General features: G+C 42.0%; 1 protein-coding gene across 1 annotated transcript in view; it reads left to right on the forward strand.

Annotated features, from left to right (window-relative positions):
- The window catches only part of GALNT17 (polypeptide N-acetylgalactosaminyltransferase 17), a 217,277-nt gene that overhangs the window by 93,657 nt on the left and 106,219 nt on the right, over positions 1-17,401 (forward strand). The window contains exon 5 of the mRNA XM_025215025.1: positions 11,300-11,417. Within this exon, the coding sequence (XP_025070810.1) occupies positions 11,300-11,417 (118 nt within the window). The remainder of the gene's footprint in view (positions 1-11,299; positions 11,418-17,401) is intronic.

A 17,401-nucleotide genomic window follows, 5' to 3' on the forward strand; every position in this document is an offset into this window, starting at 1 on the left:
GTGTTTTTGTCACTCCCCATCCTGGATTTTCTTCAAAACAATACGGTCAGCTTACTTATTGGAAAGATGGGATGCAAAGGCACATAGAGGTTTAATATTTTGTCTGAGATCCTAGAGCAAGTCAGTCAGAGAACTGGAAGTAGCTCCATTTAGACAATACTGGAAAAGTCAAATATGTCCGTGACAAGGTCAAATCAGTGGGGAGAACTGAGGGATGCCTTCAAATATAGATATAGTTTCTAAGGTTTTTGTTTCATTACAAGTTTCTTTAAGGCCTGTTAATCTCATGGAAAATTCAGAAAAGGCACTAAATCTAATGTCTCTTTTATGTGTTATCTCTTATTTTTAATTTGTTTCTCAGATTCTGTAGCACTTACTGCAAGTAGCAAAATAAGCCCATTTGAAACAGACAATTAAGCAAGGTCATTGGGGTAAGGTAGCTAGAGTTATTCAAGGAACAGCTATTGCAGATGCCATCTTGGGGATAATATTAACCAAGGTACATTGCTGCGGGCTAAACAGTCTTCCTTCTGTACACATTTTATTATGCTCCTATGAAAGAAATCAGGTCTGTTTCTGCCCACACCATTATGTAGTCAATGAAGGGATGCTTAGAAAATGTTCTCTTCCATGGGATGATATGTAGCTTCCCCTGTATGTGGTAGAAGCAATATTTGATTTTTTTTCTTAAAAAGAAACCCTTTGTAAATGACTGTGACATTAGATTTAGGCTTATTTTTGCTCAGGAGTGTGACATCATCACATATGAATACTATTAAGTAATGGTCACACATGGCTCCATTGATACCAATAGTTACTGAAAGCTTCTTGAATAATTTCACTGAAGTTCTTGCTTAAAAATAACATCTGCTTTATGGAGTATATCCAGGTTGCCATACAGTCCTTGTACCTCCCTCCTGTAAAACTTGAGAGGCTGAATTCTTGGGAGTTTTCTCTCCTCCTGTTGCCTCAAAGTTGTTAGATTTAGGGTTGGCAGGCCAGGCAATTGACCTGTCAGATATTGTCAATTGACTCCATATTTTCTGACCAGTCAAAGATTATAAGTTTTACATAAAAATATTTTTTTGTTTAGTTTTCTTGACTGAAATATGATATTTTTTTCTGACATATTTAATGGGAAATTTGTGCTTTTTCTATGCATTATTTGGATCTATTGGCAATTTTTGACCAATATTTGACCAGTCGACGACCTGAACTTTTTTGACCGATCAAATACCCAACCCTAGTTAGATAAGTGAAAACTTACAATGAAGTCTGTTTATATCAATAACCATTTTAGGGGATCTGCACATAAATTGTGGCACCTGGCTCAATTATTCTGCATCCTCAAATTCTCTTCATGCCCTGGGCCTCATTGTTCTGGAAATCAAAACTTGACAACTGTGGGGTTTCTCTGGGATTTTCACTAACAAGAAGGAAGCTTTAGGATTTATTTCACTTCCCAGTTGAAATGATGTAGCAGCACCCTGGGAAGACGAAGATCCCTAATTGAGCCTTGATAAGAATCAAAGAAGAGGCTAGCCCCCCCAAAATCATGTTAGGGTTCAAACTGGGCCCAGTCTATGCCTGGCTAGTCTTCACTAGGTAGGTGTTGCTAGTGCTCGGTGAGTGCACTCATTAAAAAGGTAGGGAGCCTTTCATAGCCTGAGAGAGATGCTACAAAATAAACCCAAAGGAAAGAGGCAGAGATATAACTGTCATAACACCAGACAAGCAAGGAAAACTTGAGGTCTGTAACTCTGGTTCAAGCTATATTTTCTCTGGCTGTCCAAAAGCTCTCTCTCCTATAGTTTCCCAAATGGTAAAACCAGCAAGATGTAGTATAGGGATGGTACCTTGTTACTTTCCAGATTGGTTTTAACCAAAAGGTGAACTAGTTCTGTGAGACAGGCCATCCTTCTGCCATCGTACAGAAACTACAAAATACCAAAATCTTTTGAGATACCCACATCATGTGTTATCACCAGCATGTTTCCCTCTGCCAAAAGATTGGAAAAGCAACCACTCCTTGAATCAGTTTACAGGAAGCATATTTCTAGTACTATCGTCTCTCTCTCACTCTTGTTTTTTTTTCATTAATGGGTTTTGTTCAGGTGAAGGTGCAATCAGGAAGAGGTGACAGATGCACAAAACATCTTATGCCTGATCTCTTTTTTTTTTTTTTTCTATAGATTTAGTCAAGCAGCAATAGACAGCTAGCTGTCTACCACCATTTACTAAATAACTATCTGTGGCCTCTTTCTGACTTGGGATGGTCACTCTTTGGTACCACCTCTTTGGTATTTAATGTCTGCATGTGCTTTACGGAGAGGCCACGTTCTCCAGCTGTAAAGTTATGTATTATTCAGTTCATTAGTAATTTTATGTTATCACCCAACAATAAAGACAAACACGCAGTGTTGGCCATGTCTAATAGAAAATTGAGTGCTTTTCCAGCATTAGAGCTTGTGCATATCAGTTGTGCGGCCACAGTGGAGCATGCGTAAGCTGCAGGGGAAGTCAGGAAGGCTATCTAATATGGATTATTGTTAGCCATTGACTGAAATGTTTATCCATTCTGCTTTCATACGCAAAATCAAAGGGGGCTGTGTTTTCTAGATTTCCTGATTTCTGTTATATAAACACAGTGACATGTAGGAGTCTGAGCTGTAAAGTAGCTAAACGTGCTGGTAAATGCATGTTCTTTTCCTGAACCAATTAGAAATGTTTCCAAAAACAAATTGAAATACAACCCAAGACTACCTCTTTGGAAAGATGGTATTTTTCTTATCAGAGTAGATTTCTTTTGAGGAGAAGGAAATAATTGGCACTCTGCTACTTAAAGTCACTTTATTAATACAGTCAAGTTGGACAACTTGCATGAATGTTCCTAGATAATATGGGCCTACTTCTGTGTTTGCTGCAATAGAAATCCAGGTGTAATTCCAGTGAGTCATTGTGAGGCTGAAATTCATGTTCACCCAAACTATCTGAATCACCTCATGAGGGTGCAAATTTATGCAAGAAATCTCATGTGAATGAACTTTTTATGGTTTTCCCAATGTTCCCTAGTTCCACAGCATCCTTCCAGTAACTCCCAGCTAAATAAGAGAAGTACAGAGATAGGCCCAAATGAAAAATACTGGGCATGTTTACATGTGTGCTTTACTGCGGAGTTGACTAATTAGCTATGCAGCAAAGTGTCACAGTTTACATGTGCTGGTATTAGGGCACAGGAGATTAATTATCTGTGTCCTAAGATAGTAGTGCACCTCCTTACTGCACCAAAGCACGCATGTACATGTGACTGGGGCTGGCTAGGGCATGAGGGTGCAAAAGTGTGGGGGCTGCCCACAGCCTAGCTGCACACTTTAACATCCTTGTGCCCCAGATAACCCCTCTGCACCTTCTGCCAGCAACTGGAGCCTGGGACTGACTCCCAAGCCCCCTGCTAGTCAGGTGCTGCTCCACCCAGGTCATACTGCTGCAGTGCCAGATGCACAGTCCTGGACCACAGCAGTTTGAGCATCTTCACATGCCATTAGTGCTCCATGAATAAACTCTGGTGTGAAGTGCCCCAGAGTTTATCACATCACCTTAACGGCACATGTAGATGCACCCACTGAGCATGTTCACGCATGCAGATGCATGCACTTGCAGTGGGGAAAAAAGTAGTGGCACAAATTTGTTCCCCTACTTTTTGCTGCTGCACATGCCCCTGCATGTGGGATTTGATGCAGCCCTAATGCCCTGCCTTAGGGAAACTGCTCTTTCCCCACTCGTCCCAGCTTCTGGTGTACTGGAGGATCTGGGGGACAACTGGAGGAGGCAAGATGCACTGGCCTACAGTCAGTGCATCTCCCAGGAGGACGAAACCTCTGTGCCTGCCGGCACATGCTCTTTTTTTTGTGCTTTTTGGTTTTTGCTACTGGGATTTTCTGGTAACAGATTTTGCCCCTCACGTTTTAACATGCTGGGCATCCAGTTTGTAGTGCTGCAGAGAGGTTTGCGGTACCACAAACTCCATGTGCCTACACATCTGGATCCAACCACTGAGTGCAAAATTTCTACAGCTCTGTGACCTCACAATTAAAATATTAGTTAGAGGTTGATGCATGGTGTCAGGATACACAAGTGATGGGATGAGACAAGAGCAGGGTAGAAGGGTGTGTGTCTAGGCAGTGCTTCCAAATTCCCCCAAAACTCCTTGGCTAGGGACAGAAATTACACCTAAACTGGTATAAGTGATTGGAGACTGGTTCAAATCTGTAACACAGCAGAAGTTCATTGCACATAAATCACTTTCAAAACGGCTGGAACTGATTTAAGATAAACCTGGTTGGATGTAGTATCAGTCTTGCCTGACTTAGATTAAATCATTTATTGAACTGTCTCAGATCCCCTCCAGATTCAAGTTAACTCACAGTCCCACAGCATCCCAGGATGCTTCACAGGGTGGGCAGGCTAGCCTTGGCACAAGCTATCTGCTCCAGCCAAGCAGGGAGGCATGTTCTAACACCTCTCAGCTTTTGGCCTGGGCCACTGCAGGCATGTGGCTGCATTTCCAGAATCCAAAGTGAATGTCTGTTAACTTGCTTCTTGGTTCAATCTACACAGCTAAGATTGCATTGATTCAGCCTCAGGCTTTTTGACTGTCTGTACTTAGCCCTTAAGTAGAATAGCTTGATAACAGCCATAGTGCCTAGTATAGCTTCAGGATTGCAGTGCCAGCTGTGGAGCTTTTGCAGAGCTGAAATGCTTTAGGAGGAGAGGCATTTAATGGATACTAGGTCGTCTTGTTCATCTCCTTAGTGTATCTCCTTCAGTCTGTCAGTCCCTATTTGAATGGACACTAACCTTTTCTGAAAATCAGTTGAATTTCTGTCTAGCTTATAACTTGTGCCTTAAGTAAAATATAAGATGGGAGGCAAAATCTAATTTGTATAAAAGAATTAATTTCCTTGAATTGAGGAGGCAATAAACTTTAGACATTTAAATCATTAAACCGTAACTGTGCACCGGAGAAAAAAAGAATATTAAAGTAACTAAATAGGCTGGGATAAATGTTTGTCTCCCTACCTTATTTATCTTCATTGAGAAGGTATTTTAAAAAGAGCTAATGCTGCCTTGACCTTTTGTCACTGATTTGTTCATGAGAGCCAAGCAAAATAATAAGAAACTAACAAGCCATAGAATTCTGGATACAAAACCAATAATTCTGCTAAATATGAATCACCTCTGTTCATCCAAGCTGCCAAATTCCACTTTCTGTTCACATTAAAGAAAAAAATAGCAATTGGGACAAATAAAAAATTCAGAAGCCCAGTGTGTGGCTTTTAAAACCCAACTATGTTAATGCTTTTAATTAAGGGGCAGGGAAAATGAAGGGCTTTATCATCCCTGGGCTATTATTTCATTGTGGATAGGCCTTCTGTTATTCTAAACACCTGCCTTTTTGAAAGATTTGCTGTTCAATCCAGTGTTGTTATTTAAATTCCAGCGTTCCATGACTTATCATTTATTTGATATGGAACCGCTGTTATGAAAAGGAATGTAGCAGTTAATTTGTATTGCTTAAGGGACCTCAGCTCTGTTCAGTAATGCCGTTTTGGATGTTTAACTGTAGCATGTGTTTGGAAATGAATATGGAGCATATTAAAGGAGAACAGAATTTGGAGGTTAATTTACAAAACGTCTTCCAGATTACTTGCATTTGGAGTTTGTGGAAAGTATTTGCTTTCTATTGTGTGTCCAGAAAATGTGCACTTAAAGCAGTGGTAACAAGAGCTTTCTTACAGTCTTTGGGATAAGTAGTCATTTCTTAGGGACAAGAGAATGATCCTGTTTCCAAGCTTGCTGTTGACTTGATCCAATGCTTAAAGAAATCAACTGATAGATACCCATCAACTCCAGTTGATACCATATAGATCTCTCTGGAACTTATTCAGTATCCTGTGCCTTCAAAAATGTTGAATTAAGATCTGACCCTGCGAAGATATGTACACATGCTTTGCACTACATATATGCCCCTGGGTGTTAAGGAAACTGTTCACAGTATATCAATATAAGCAGGTGAATAGGTATTTTTGCAGGATCCAAGCTTACGTTGTTAAAATCTTTCATGCTGACACAATGGGGGCAGCCTATTTTGTTCTGTTTTTAGGGGTGAATGCTTGTTCATTAGTAACCAGTCTGTGACTCCCCAAAGAAGATTATTCACCAAACCATTGACATTAGTACTTAAATTGTTGCGGGGTGGGGAGAAGAATGGGGATATTTTCCGTGGGAAAATCAAAACCCACTGTATGGGACTAAAAACAGAAATACATTTTCCTGTTAAAATGCCTGATGGTGATTGTTGGGAGTTGATTTTACTGTCTTTATTATATGTATATGCTACCCTATCCAAAGAAAGCTTAAGGCAGCTAATAATAAATCCCACAAAACATTAAATAAAAAGAGGCACCCTAAAACCTTAAAAACTCCACCTCACCCAAGTTGTGCCCTGGGTGTGCCATTCTCCTCTGGAGGTTAGGTCACATCCCCTATAGTAGCCTAGCTAACAGAAGAGAATATACCATCCAAACTGTAACCCCCAGGAATCAGTATTGTGCTATGTCAGAATCAAAATATTTTGCCTACTGGGCACTCAGTTTTCTGTGGGTTTTTTTTTCCTTTTGGTCAAAAATCAAGTCTCGTCTTAAACAGTTTTATTGGAAATGTTTTGAATAGCTTTAATAACACTTTTTTATCTTAACTGACCTCAACCAAGCATGAGAGTGAATTGAAAGGTTTCTGCTCCCCTACCATGTCTGTTCCAGTTCTTCAGCCAAGGAAAAAAAAACCCCAAACAAGTTATGAGCATTCTGTGAAAACAAAGTGACTTTTCCTTGTATTTAATTCCTGGAGGTAATCCACGATAATGGAGCTATTAGATTTTGGCACCCTTAACATGGTTATCATTCCAGAAAGAATTGTTTCTGCTAATGGTAGTTATCTTGCTACAAATAAAGCAATGAAATTGAATTCTTAAGTACTAGAGTTGCAGCAAACCATGAAACATTGTGCTGTTTATTGAAACGAAGGCTGAGATAGCTGGCTGAAAAACAGTCGATCTAAGATTGAGTTCTGATGGTTTCTGTTCTTACTCATTTAATATGCCAGCAGCATGCAACTGTTTCCTGATTCTTTGAAAATACTGTAACAAATGTAAATAATATTAATACTTTGCACTTAAAGTCCTTACGTGCCACAGATCCCAAATGCTTCACAAAGATTAAATTCAGCCTCATGCTATTTGAGAGCCAAATTATGATACTTTTAACTTGGCTGAGCAGTATCTCATTCCTGTTGACTCCGGTGGGATTCCTCAGCATTGAGTCAAGTTATCATAATCTGGCCTTACATAGGTTAAAAGGGTTATAGCCACTTGTACATACGTAATAGGGCACCTATATATGTGCTTGACACCTGCTTCGACACATTATAATTAGAATGCATCGAAGGAGACTTGATTAATTGAGCCCACTGGAGTGTGCTATTAACACACTCAGGCAGCTTTGACATCACATGTATTCAATGTCCTTACACTTCAAAATGGCAGTGGAAGCGCTTTAACTAAAGCTCATTGAATAAGCTTTAGTTGAAGTGCCCCTTCTGCCATTTTGAATCATGGGACGCTGAGTACACAAGACGCTGTGGGCACTTACAGTGGCTCCCGAGAGCTTCTCTAATTAAAGTGCCCCCTCCACTCCCACCCCAGAGCATGTGTAAAGACACCCTATATAAACTGAAGCACAGAGATACTAAGTGAGTTGCTACAGTTAAAATATACATGTTAAAGGTCACAAATCCTATCACTGGCTGAGCTAGAACTGGAAGCCATGTTTTCTGCCTCTAGTGCCATACTGCTACTACAGGACTAGCCTACATCATAGAAAGCAATGTGTGGTCCTGGAAAAATAGAGGATAGGCTGGTAATTCAGGTTGACCTGGACAGGCTCATAAGGTGGGGGGGATCAAAACCTGATGGCATTCAACACTGAGAAATGCAAGGTGCTCCATCTTGGGGTGGGGAGGGGTGGGGCGTAGAATCCACATCATACCTATAGGCTTGGCAATGCTACACTCACTAACATCATGACTGAAAGAGACTTGAGGATCATGATCGACCACAAGATGAACATGAGCCACCGATGTGATGCAACACATGTATAAGGGGTGTGCAACAGGAATTGGGAGAACATCTGTTCACTAGGACACCCCAAGGGAAGAGAAAGTCTAACAATCACAAAATCTGGGAAGATTGTTTTAGACTGGATGTAAGAAAAAACTTCTTTACCATCTGAGTCCCCAGAATCTGGAATAGGCTCCCCCCAGAAGTGGTGCAAGCACCTACTCTGGACATCTTCAAGACACACTTGGATGCCTATGTTGCTGGGGTCATTTGACCCCAGCAGACTTCTGACCATTGGGCAGGTGGCTGGATTCCATGATCTTGTGAGGTCCCTTCCAGCCCTAATGTCTATGAAATCCATGAAATGGATCAGATTTGATTGAGCAAATAGAGCTATGTTTTGGACAAGGGACAGGCATTACACATAATCTGGTTTAGGTGATCAGAAACTGGTTTAAACCTGTAACAGAACAGATGTTAAGTGCACATAAACCAGTTTGAAAATGGCTGAAACTGGTTTGAGATAAGGCTGGTTGAACGTAGTATCAGACTTAGCCAGTTTGGGTCAAACCGATTTATGCAATGTCTGTCCTGGACCCCTTGCTGGTTTAAAATAAATCAGACTCCCCCAGCAACGCAGCATGCCCTCTGGGCTGGGCAGGGCTCTCTGCTCCATAGCAGAGCTGGCCCCTCCCCTCTGCTCCCTGGCTGCTGCTTCGGCAGGGACTTGAAGCTGGTCCCCCCACTCCCCCTCAACACTCCCTGCTAAGCAGGAATTCCCCCCTCCTGTCTGCTTTGCAGAGAGGTGTCTGTGTATTAGCTAGCAGACCACATGCTGGCTACAGTCTGTGCTGAATCAACAGGCAGCTGGTAATGTCCCTTTGTTATTTTATTAACTGGGTAATAAAGATTGAGTTAGGGGTGATAAACACTGTTACCAGTTCCCTGCTGAGCTAATCAAAGCCTGGACATGCCCCCCTCAGCTCAGTGTTGTGCAAGGGAAGGGAGAGCTGCTCTAGCACACTCTGGCTTCTAGCTTGAGCCACTGCAGGCATGTGCCTGCATTTCTGGGATGCCGGTTTGGTTACAAACTGGTTTTAGCCTAGCCAAGTTAGACTAACTTGCAAAAATTGAATCAATTCAGGCTCAGGCTTTTTGAGTGTCTGTACCTAGCCTTGATGATGACATAGAATTTGCATTCTATGAAGCACGCGATCAAACTACACTTAAAACATGATATAAATACATAGGCATTAAGCTGCATGTGCATTTATACCATCCAATTGCAAAACACTGAACTTCACTCTAACAAAGAAATTTCACCTCTTAGATTTGGTAATTACGATTCTGAAAAAGATGCTGCACGTGGGAAGAGTTAAAACCAACATACTTTGGCCTTCCCATATCCCAAATTATGAGGTAGTAAACATACTCAGTTTCTTCTTTGCTAGTACCCTCAAGTGGATCTATGCTCTTTCTCTATAGCACGGATCAGAGTCTAGGTTAAATAGGAGAAAATGCCTTTTATTTTACAATGGAAAATGTCTCAGTAGGTGATAAACATTCCATCTACCGCAACCACAATAGATTAGTAAATCGCTAAGTAGCAAGAACATAATGATATAGTTACATTATGAGCTGTGCTCTGTGGTAAAGCAAATTTTTTGGCCTGGGGTTCCAAATGTGAAAACACAGCAAAATAATGGTCTAGATACTATGTTGATGTAAAACAGAATAGATCCCTTGAATCTATATCAGGAGAACATATGACCCAGTGCTTTCAAACCTTTTCAGTTCTTCCAGCCTTATAAAAAAAATTAAAGAAAAGGACAGAGGGGAGGAAACAAGATTAGTAAAGAGAACTGCCAGCAAATGCCCTTAATATTGTACAAAAATATCCAGTGCTTTCTCTTTGCACATATATTAATGTCAGTACCCACCTCTCTCATATTCTCAGTCTTTGTCCCTTAACAGATATTTTGAGTTTGGCTGGTCTTCAGATAAGGAGATCAATAATGCTGCTTCATCACTTAAAGACCAAGAGGTTTTGTGGAATTCTAGGGTCAAAACTTTTGCACCTACCGCCCTCAGAAAAGCTGCAGCTATTGAAAGAGATAAGCAAGTAATGCAACAAACAATTCCAATTCTGTGAATACGATTCCCAGATTTTTAAAGAATTTGCTTCAGCCACATTGTTGTTGCTCTTATTAATTAGTAGGGCACATTCCTTTCTCTGAATTATTAATACTATTATTGCCATCACAGTATCCCCTGAAGCCAGGGACCCTATTCTAGGCATTTGCAAATACACAGTAAATACATAGTACAAAGGTAGGGCTTGGAGCTGGGGCACTGAGATACTATGAAACTCACCCAAAATCTCACAAATATGTGGCAGAGCTAAGAATCGAAAGCAAATCTCATAGGGCATTGGTACATGTGTCCCCACACAGTGCCGGGCACTTATATTTAGCAAGCTCTGCTAATTAAAAGCACCCATGTGTCACATGTATCAGCTGCAAAGTGTATCCCTGCGCTGAGAAAATGGCAAAAGTGCACTTTGAACTAAAGCGCATCAAACGTGTCTTAGTTCAAAGCTCACCACTGCCGTTTTGTCAGCATGGAGGTATGCTGCACCACTGGTACATGTGATGCCAGTGTGCATCAATTTACGTGCTCCAGCAGTCTGCTCCACCACACTGGATTTCCAGGACATAGGAGCAGGCTCCCTGCATGTGTGTAAGTGCCCTTAAGTCCCAGCTCAGAGCCTTAACCATAGGATGCTTCTAGCTCTCCATTGCATACACAAGAGTATGCTGAGCAATTGAATTTTATTCAGTTATGCCTCAACAAGCAAAATAATATCTCCCATATAATGCCCCAAAATTGAAGTTACTGGCAAGAATAGTGCTTACTACTGTCAAGTCAATGGGCCTGCCAATGGCAGCAAGCACATTAGACCCAGTCTTATACCACAGAAGCCAGTGGGAGCTTTGATGTAGTCTTCAGTGGCATTTAGGATCAGGACTCATTTTACTATTTAATGGATTCAGTCTATGGAACTATTGGAAAATGACAACTGATGATGTTGCACCAGTTTAATTTACTGTTCTCTTCCTACAGGACCCCAGCAATGATTGGCTGCTCCTTTGTTGTCAACAGGAAGTTCTTTGGAGAAATAGGTCTTTTGGATCCTGGAATGGATGTATATGGAGGAGAGAACATAGAGCTGGGAATTAAGGTTTGTACTATTATTCCAACTATTTATATTCCTTTTCTTGAAAGCATATTTAAAAGAAATTGTCACAGACCAAAGCTTCTTTTTAATGGCCAAAATCCATTAGAAATCTGCACTGGAACTAAATATATAATTTTTTTGGTAATATGTCAAGATGTCCAGCAGACGAGTACTTATTTGGGGGTATATATTTTTCATTCTTCTCCTCGTGTTCCCATACCAGGCTTTGTAACAGGGAGTCATAGCTCCCATTACTTTAAGGGAGAAACAGCAGCAGGGAGATCCCCAGGTGGGGGAAGACAGCTTATTATGGGTTGACAGCAGGGAAAACAGACCACAGTTAGAGGTAATTTCCACCTCAATAGATGAGAGAAATAGGACAGACACCCTGGCAAATGCAAGTGGAGGTCTGGAGGCAGTGAAGCCATGGTACATACAGAAGCAGGGCAAGCTGCCCATTACGACTAGCAAGACGCAGTGGTGCTGGCACTAAAGAGGCACCTGAGAAGAGGAGGTGGGGCTTGGGCAATTAAAAAACTGGTGCTCCAAGTAGGAGGGAGATCAGAGAGTCGGACCTATGCTGCAGAGGGAACAGAGGTCTCAGGAAGGGATGAGCTGCCAGAGGAATCCTGACCAGCCCACAACACTCAGGACACAACAAGGCAAGAGCCCAGCAGCAAGGGGCCTGGCCAAATGTTGCTATACCTTGCAAAAGGAGGGGAAAGTTTTGTTTTAAAGCAGATGCTTAATTACCCTTTTATTAGAGTTTACACTGGAGGACTGTGTGTGGCTATTGGGGGAGGTCTGGAGGCCATGGAGGGTGTCACAAGACATGTGAGGTCTTGAGCCTAACAGGGGCAGGGGTGCAAGCCAGAGTGGTGTCCAAGGGGCACATGGTGTTTTGAGCCCTGCCAGGGGCTCATAACACAGGCAGGCAGCAGCCAAGAGGACCAAAGCCTGGGCTAGAAAGCCAACAGAGGCAGCCTTGAGCTGAGAGTGCTAAGGACCAGAGCCCAAGATGGGTGGAACTTATAAGCCAAGAGGGCCAGAAGCTGGGCCAGGGGCCTACATCCTGAAGGGCAAACCTGGGACCAAGGGCCCAAAGCCAGAGAGGAGCAGGAGCCAGGTCAAGGACCTAGAGCCCAATAGGGTGAGACAGAGGCTGAAGCCCAGAAGCCAGGAGCAGTGGTCCTAGGCAAAAGGGGCCAGCTACAGAAAGTGGCAGAGGCTGGAAAGGTTGAGGCCCCAACAAGGACATAGAGACCTGAGGGGCAGGACAGGAGTAGGCTGGGTCTAGGCAGGACCCCCAGACTGATAATAGATAAAGGCTTACTTTGGGACCCTGGGGAAGCCTCCCTTTTTTGTAATCAAAGTATTCCAACAAAGGCATGGCAGGAAAGAAAAAAGGAAGGGTGCCCTAGGAGCTGGAGCAGGGGGGGAGCCATGTGGCAATCAGGGGGCATCATGGCTGCCCCTGGGGGCTTCAATCCTGTCATTAGTTTGATCTAAAATCTACAAAAGGCAAATGGAATGACTTTATCTACGTCAGTAATGAACAGTGAGAGTATTAGGTGTGTTGAATTTTTAATCCACTATTCAAGAAAACTTATATTTATCCTCCTCAAAGAATTAGCTCCCTGGGAGCCAATGAGGTTATTTATTATTGCTGAATGCAACATATGAGATTAGAGCCCTGAAATAATCTTTTGAAGATAATTAAGAGTTGCATAATAAGATATATACGTGTATGGGTATAAGTAAATCTAAAAAATGTTACTCCAAGTAACAGTATCTACAACCCCAGCATCACTTGATTGCTATAGACAGTATTAGATGAGTTTTAATGATTTAAGTATTTATATAAATAAACAAAGTGATCCATAAACCAAAGAATTAATGCTGACAAACATGCAGAAGCAGAGTCTATGGAGATACATGGCTTAATATACTATTTGTGAGTTAACAAGCTGATGGGGAGAGACTTGAGACTGACTTGCAACTGAAAAATTGAGTTGGCCAGGCTGTTGTAAAAGTTGAAAATCACTGTTCATTTAATAGATTTTCCAGAAAGTATTTGCTTTGCTAGAAAATCAAAAGTAGTGTATAAAATCTATTGTTATTGACCACGGGAAACAATAAAACTCTGCTAGACAACAGAATAGAAATTAAAGGCTTTAAATATGCCACTTAGCTCCACACCCAATGAGGTAATTATTGCAACATCAGCATGCAGTTGATTCTGTAAGCTTGAGATATCGAATTCCAAAATAATCTTTACTCTTGATTACCTACGTTGGTTGGTTTGTAGCTATTTAATTGCTGTCATTCAGAGATTGACAGAGACATCAGGAAGAACTTTCCTCCTAATTAATAATTCAGATCATCCACTCAGTTTTGTGTGAATTCATGGGATGTTGATCTTCTTGACTAGAAAAATAGAAGAGATGTCTGAGGCATAAATAATAATCATCTGTACCACAGTTTTTCACATTGTTGAACACTAAAAAGGAAGTGTCCAATATCTCCGTTTGAAAGACTCTGAAAACTCCCACATCATCAATTTCTAATCTATATTCTTCTATTGCATTCTCCCATGCCCACACTGCACTCTGGCCTATATTTTCAATAGTCATTGGTGGCTTCAATTGCATAAACATTCAGGGTACTTTAAAGAAGCCTGGCTTTCAAAAAATGCTGAAAAATCTGGTCTCTTTAAGGTGCCTCATGCTGGGCAGTGGGATCTCAAGGCAGATAAACTGACTCATCACTTCTTCAAATAATGTAGGTCTTTTATGTGTAAATAAAGTTTGCCATTAAAAAAATTGAGCCTGTGATCAGAATGTAGCCAATGAGTGATTTTGCCACTAAATTCAGTAGAAAAATACCTGGTGCCATCTTACTAATTGCATTTCTTATTAAGGTTTCTTCTATAACAGGTTTATACAGGGTTAATATATAACTCATGGTTAGGGACCTACACAAATTGCAATTTTGCATTTTTCGTGGAAACTGTGATTTGAGGTCATTTCTGTGAAAAGCAGCATTTCCCATGATTTTTGGCAGAATCACCAGATAAAAAAAAACTTGCTGAAAATGAAGTGCTGGCTCCCCAGTGGGAGCCTGCAATTCCTTCCCATGGTGCACAGAAAGGGAGCCAAGATCCCTCTGCTGCTGATTGGCTGAGAGGGCTGCCTGTCATGCGACCCCACCCTTCAGCAAGGGGTGAAACCGCATGAATGGCAGCCTTCTTGGCCAGTCAGCAGTGAGGGGCAGGGCCATCTCAAGTGCAGCCCTTTCAGCCAATCAGTAGTGAGAGGTGGGGCTGCCACTGGGGCCTCTTGACCAATCAGTGGCATGGGAAGGCCTCACTGAGAAAAAACACAAAAATGACGGTGGGCATCTAGAAATCGTTCACCTGTCTCCTCAGTTTTGGTAGGTCCCTTCATAGGTGAACAAATGCTCAATCACTTATTGTGTACTGTTACAAAATCCAACTGGTCGATAGATTTTAATAACCTGAGCCTACAACTACTTACAGATTTAACTGATATGCTTCTAACCATCTGTAAGCGATCTGTAAAGGTGCTTATATCATTTTAAAATAATTTATTAATCCTCTATAACCCATTTAGAAATTGAGCCTGCATATAACAAGTTTTGTTTTTTGGTTGTTTAATACCTTTTAAAATATGGCAGTTATCAGAAAAGTAATTGTGTACTTCTTGATTTATTCTTTCTCTACGATTGTCAGATGAAAATTGACTGAAGTCACAAGTCACAGATGTATCTTTTTTCCTCAATGATGCTGATGCAACTGCTACCTTGTTTTTGAAAATCAATTGGTGCTTTTCAACATAATATATTCTGATTACCAACAATTGCTCCATGCTCCTGGGTGCATGTAAACATTACTTTTAAAGAACAAAAATTAGGTAACAGTGTTCAACTACAGTCAGATCAAAGGGACAAATAAACTGGAGCATCTCAGAATGCAGGCAAAGGCCTATAGTTAAATGAAGAATAATAGTTTAAAAAGTAGGTTATATTAGAGAGAGAGAGGTCACATACTTAGTCTGGTGTATGAAAATGTCCAGACATTTTAATATATAATATTAAATAGTATGTTATATATAATATTAAAATAGTATAATATGATAACATAAAATCCAATAAAAGAAATATATGGTCTTTATCTACTGAATTGTAATTAGTTTTAAAAAAAAGAGCATTTCCACATTAATTAAGTGGTTTTCAACCACAGAACAATTATTCATGCTTAAGGACTGCAGGTAAACCTGGCTGTAGGGGCTTTGCTACTCATTAGAAGCTGGAAAACATCTTTCTACCTTGTGTTCTCCTTGTTGAATAAATGTGGTCCTGGCATGAAGTACATATTGCTCTGTGTATAATTATAGTTCCTTTTATCTCGCTACAGTGTCTACAAAAAGAATTACATCTTCTGTTTATCCTCTCCCCTCATCCCTAGTCTACTACTTTGCTTCCCAAGCCAGTATAAAAATGAATAAAATTCACATCAATCTGTTTGTCAGCAGAGAGAACAGAAGTGTCCATTAAGCTGAGGAGTTCAGGATAAAATTTCAAATGGAATGTTTTCATTATCTGTCTGTCTACTATATATAGCCAACTCCAAGACAACTCTACATTTAAGATGCCCACCCCCCCACCTGTAATTTGATTCTATACATAGAAAATGTAGAAATTTATTATAATTTTCCATGTATACAATCTAATTATTGGATAGTCATCTTAAATTTGCCCTTCCCCACCCCTGCAGTAGGTAAAGCAGTGTCAGGGGAGCAAGTGTTGGTGAGGGACAGGTAGTGGGGGAGGCAGCATCAGGGCAGGTGGGGGGGCAGGAAAGGGGGCAGGCAGTGGAGGATCCAAGTAGCTTGACCTCCTCCCCTTGCCCCCCATACCTTCTCCCCAGCTTCCTGTTCCCCCTCCCCCACTACCACATGCAGAGGTGGAAGGAGGCAGGCAGCAGCTGCAACCCTGACCCTAGGTCAGGGCAGCTGCTTCCTTGTACTCAAATCCAGGATGAGGATTTTTTTCTCATTGTTTCTCATATCCAAGATGAGGATATTTTTACTCACCATTTGTTAAATGGAGGTGTGGGGGGGCTCCTCATCTTGAATTTAAATAAATGCAGTATTTATCTATCTTCCAATATACAGATATTCCTTGCTATCCTGTTATCCAACTGCTGGGTCTTTCTTACCCTATTTTCCATGCCCATGGATCATGTGTTTAATCAACTCTTCTTAAAGTTAGCAATAAACCATAGGCAAGGCCTAAGGGAGTTTAGCCCCCACATGAGCAGGGCAGTGGGTATGGCCAGGCCACAAGGCAGCCCAGCTGTGGACTGCAGGATGCTGCAGCAGGAGTGGGGAGGGGCGCGCATGCAGCCATTATCGCAGCCTGGGTGTGGATCACTAGCAGCACAGCAGGCAAGTACCAGTCTACTCTGAAGGGGAAGGAGCTTATGGGGGCAGATCAAGGCCCCCACATTGAGGGAGGGAATGGGGCAGGGGCTGGGATGAATGGGGCCTCAGCTGGGCTTGGTGGTGGGACAATCGGAGCCAGTGGCGCAGGGGGAGCTCCCACCACGGTGCACACCTTGGTGGAGGTGGCAGCCGCTGCATGCTGCAATTTGGACCCCACTGCAGCTTCCCCGGGAGCAGCATGACACTGCATGCCTGCCACTGCTGGGCTGCACCATGCCCCTGCTCACCCAGCATCAGGACGCACGTGGTGTCACGTGGCACTGGAGGCAGTGGCAGCTGCAGTGGGGCCACTCCGTCCCTCACCACTGCGGCCTCAATCTGCCTCCCCTCACCCCTTCCCCCACAGACTTGCCCACTGGGTAGGAGCAGACTTACCCGCTGATGGAGCAGGCTCACGTGCAAGCATGCGCACACTTAGACCCCCCCCCCCCGTAATTTTTTTCTCATTGTACAAAACACCCC

The sequence above is a fragment of the Alligator sinensis genome, unplaced genomic scaffold, assembly GCF_000455745.1.
Source record: "Alligator sinensis unplaced genomic scaffold, ASM45574v1 scaffold1227_1, whole genome shotgun sequence".
Lineage (NCBI taxonomy): Eukaryota > Metazoa > Chordata > Crocodylia > Alligatoridae > Alligator > Alligator sinensis.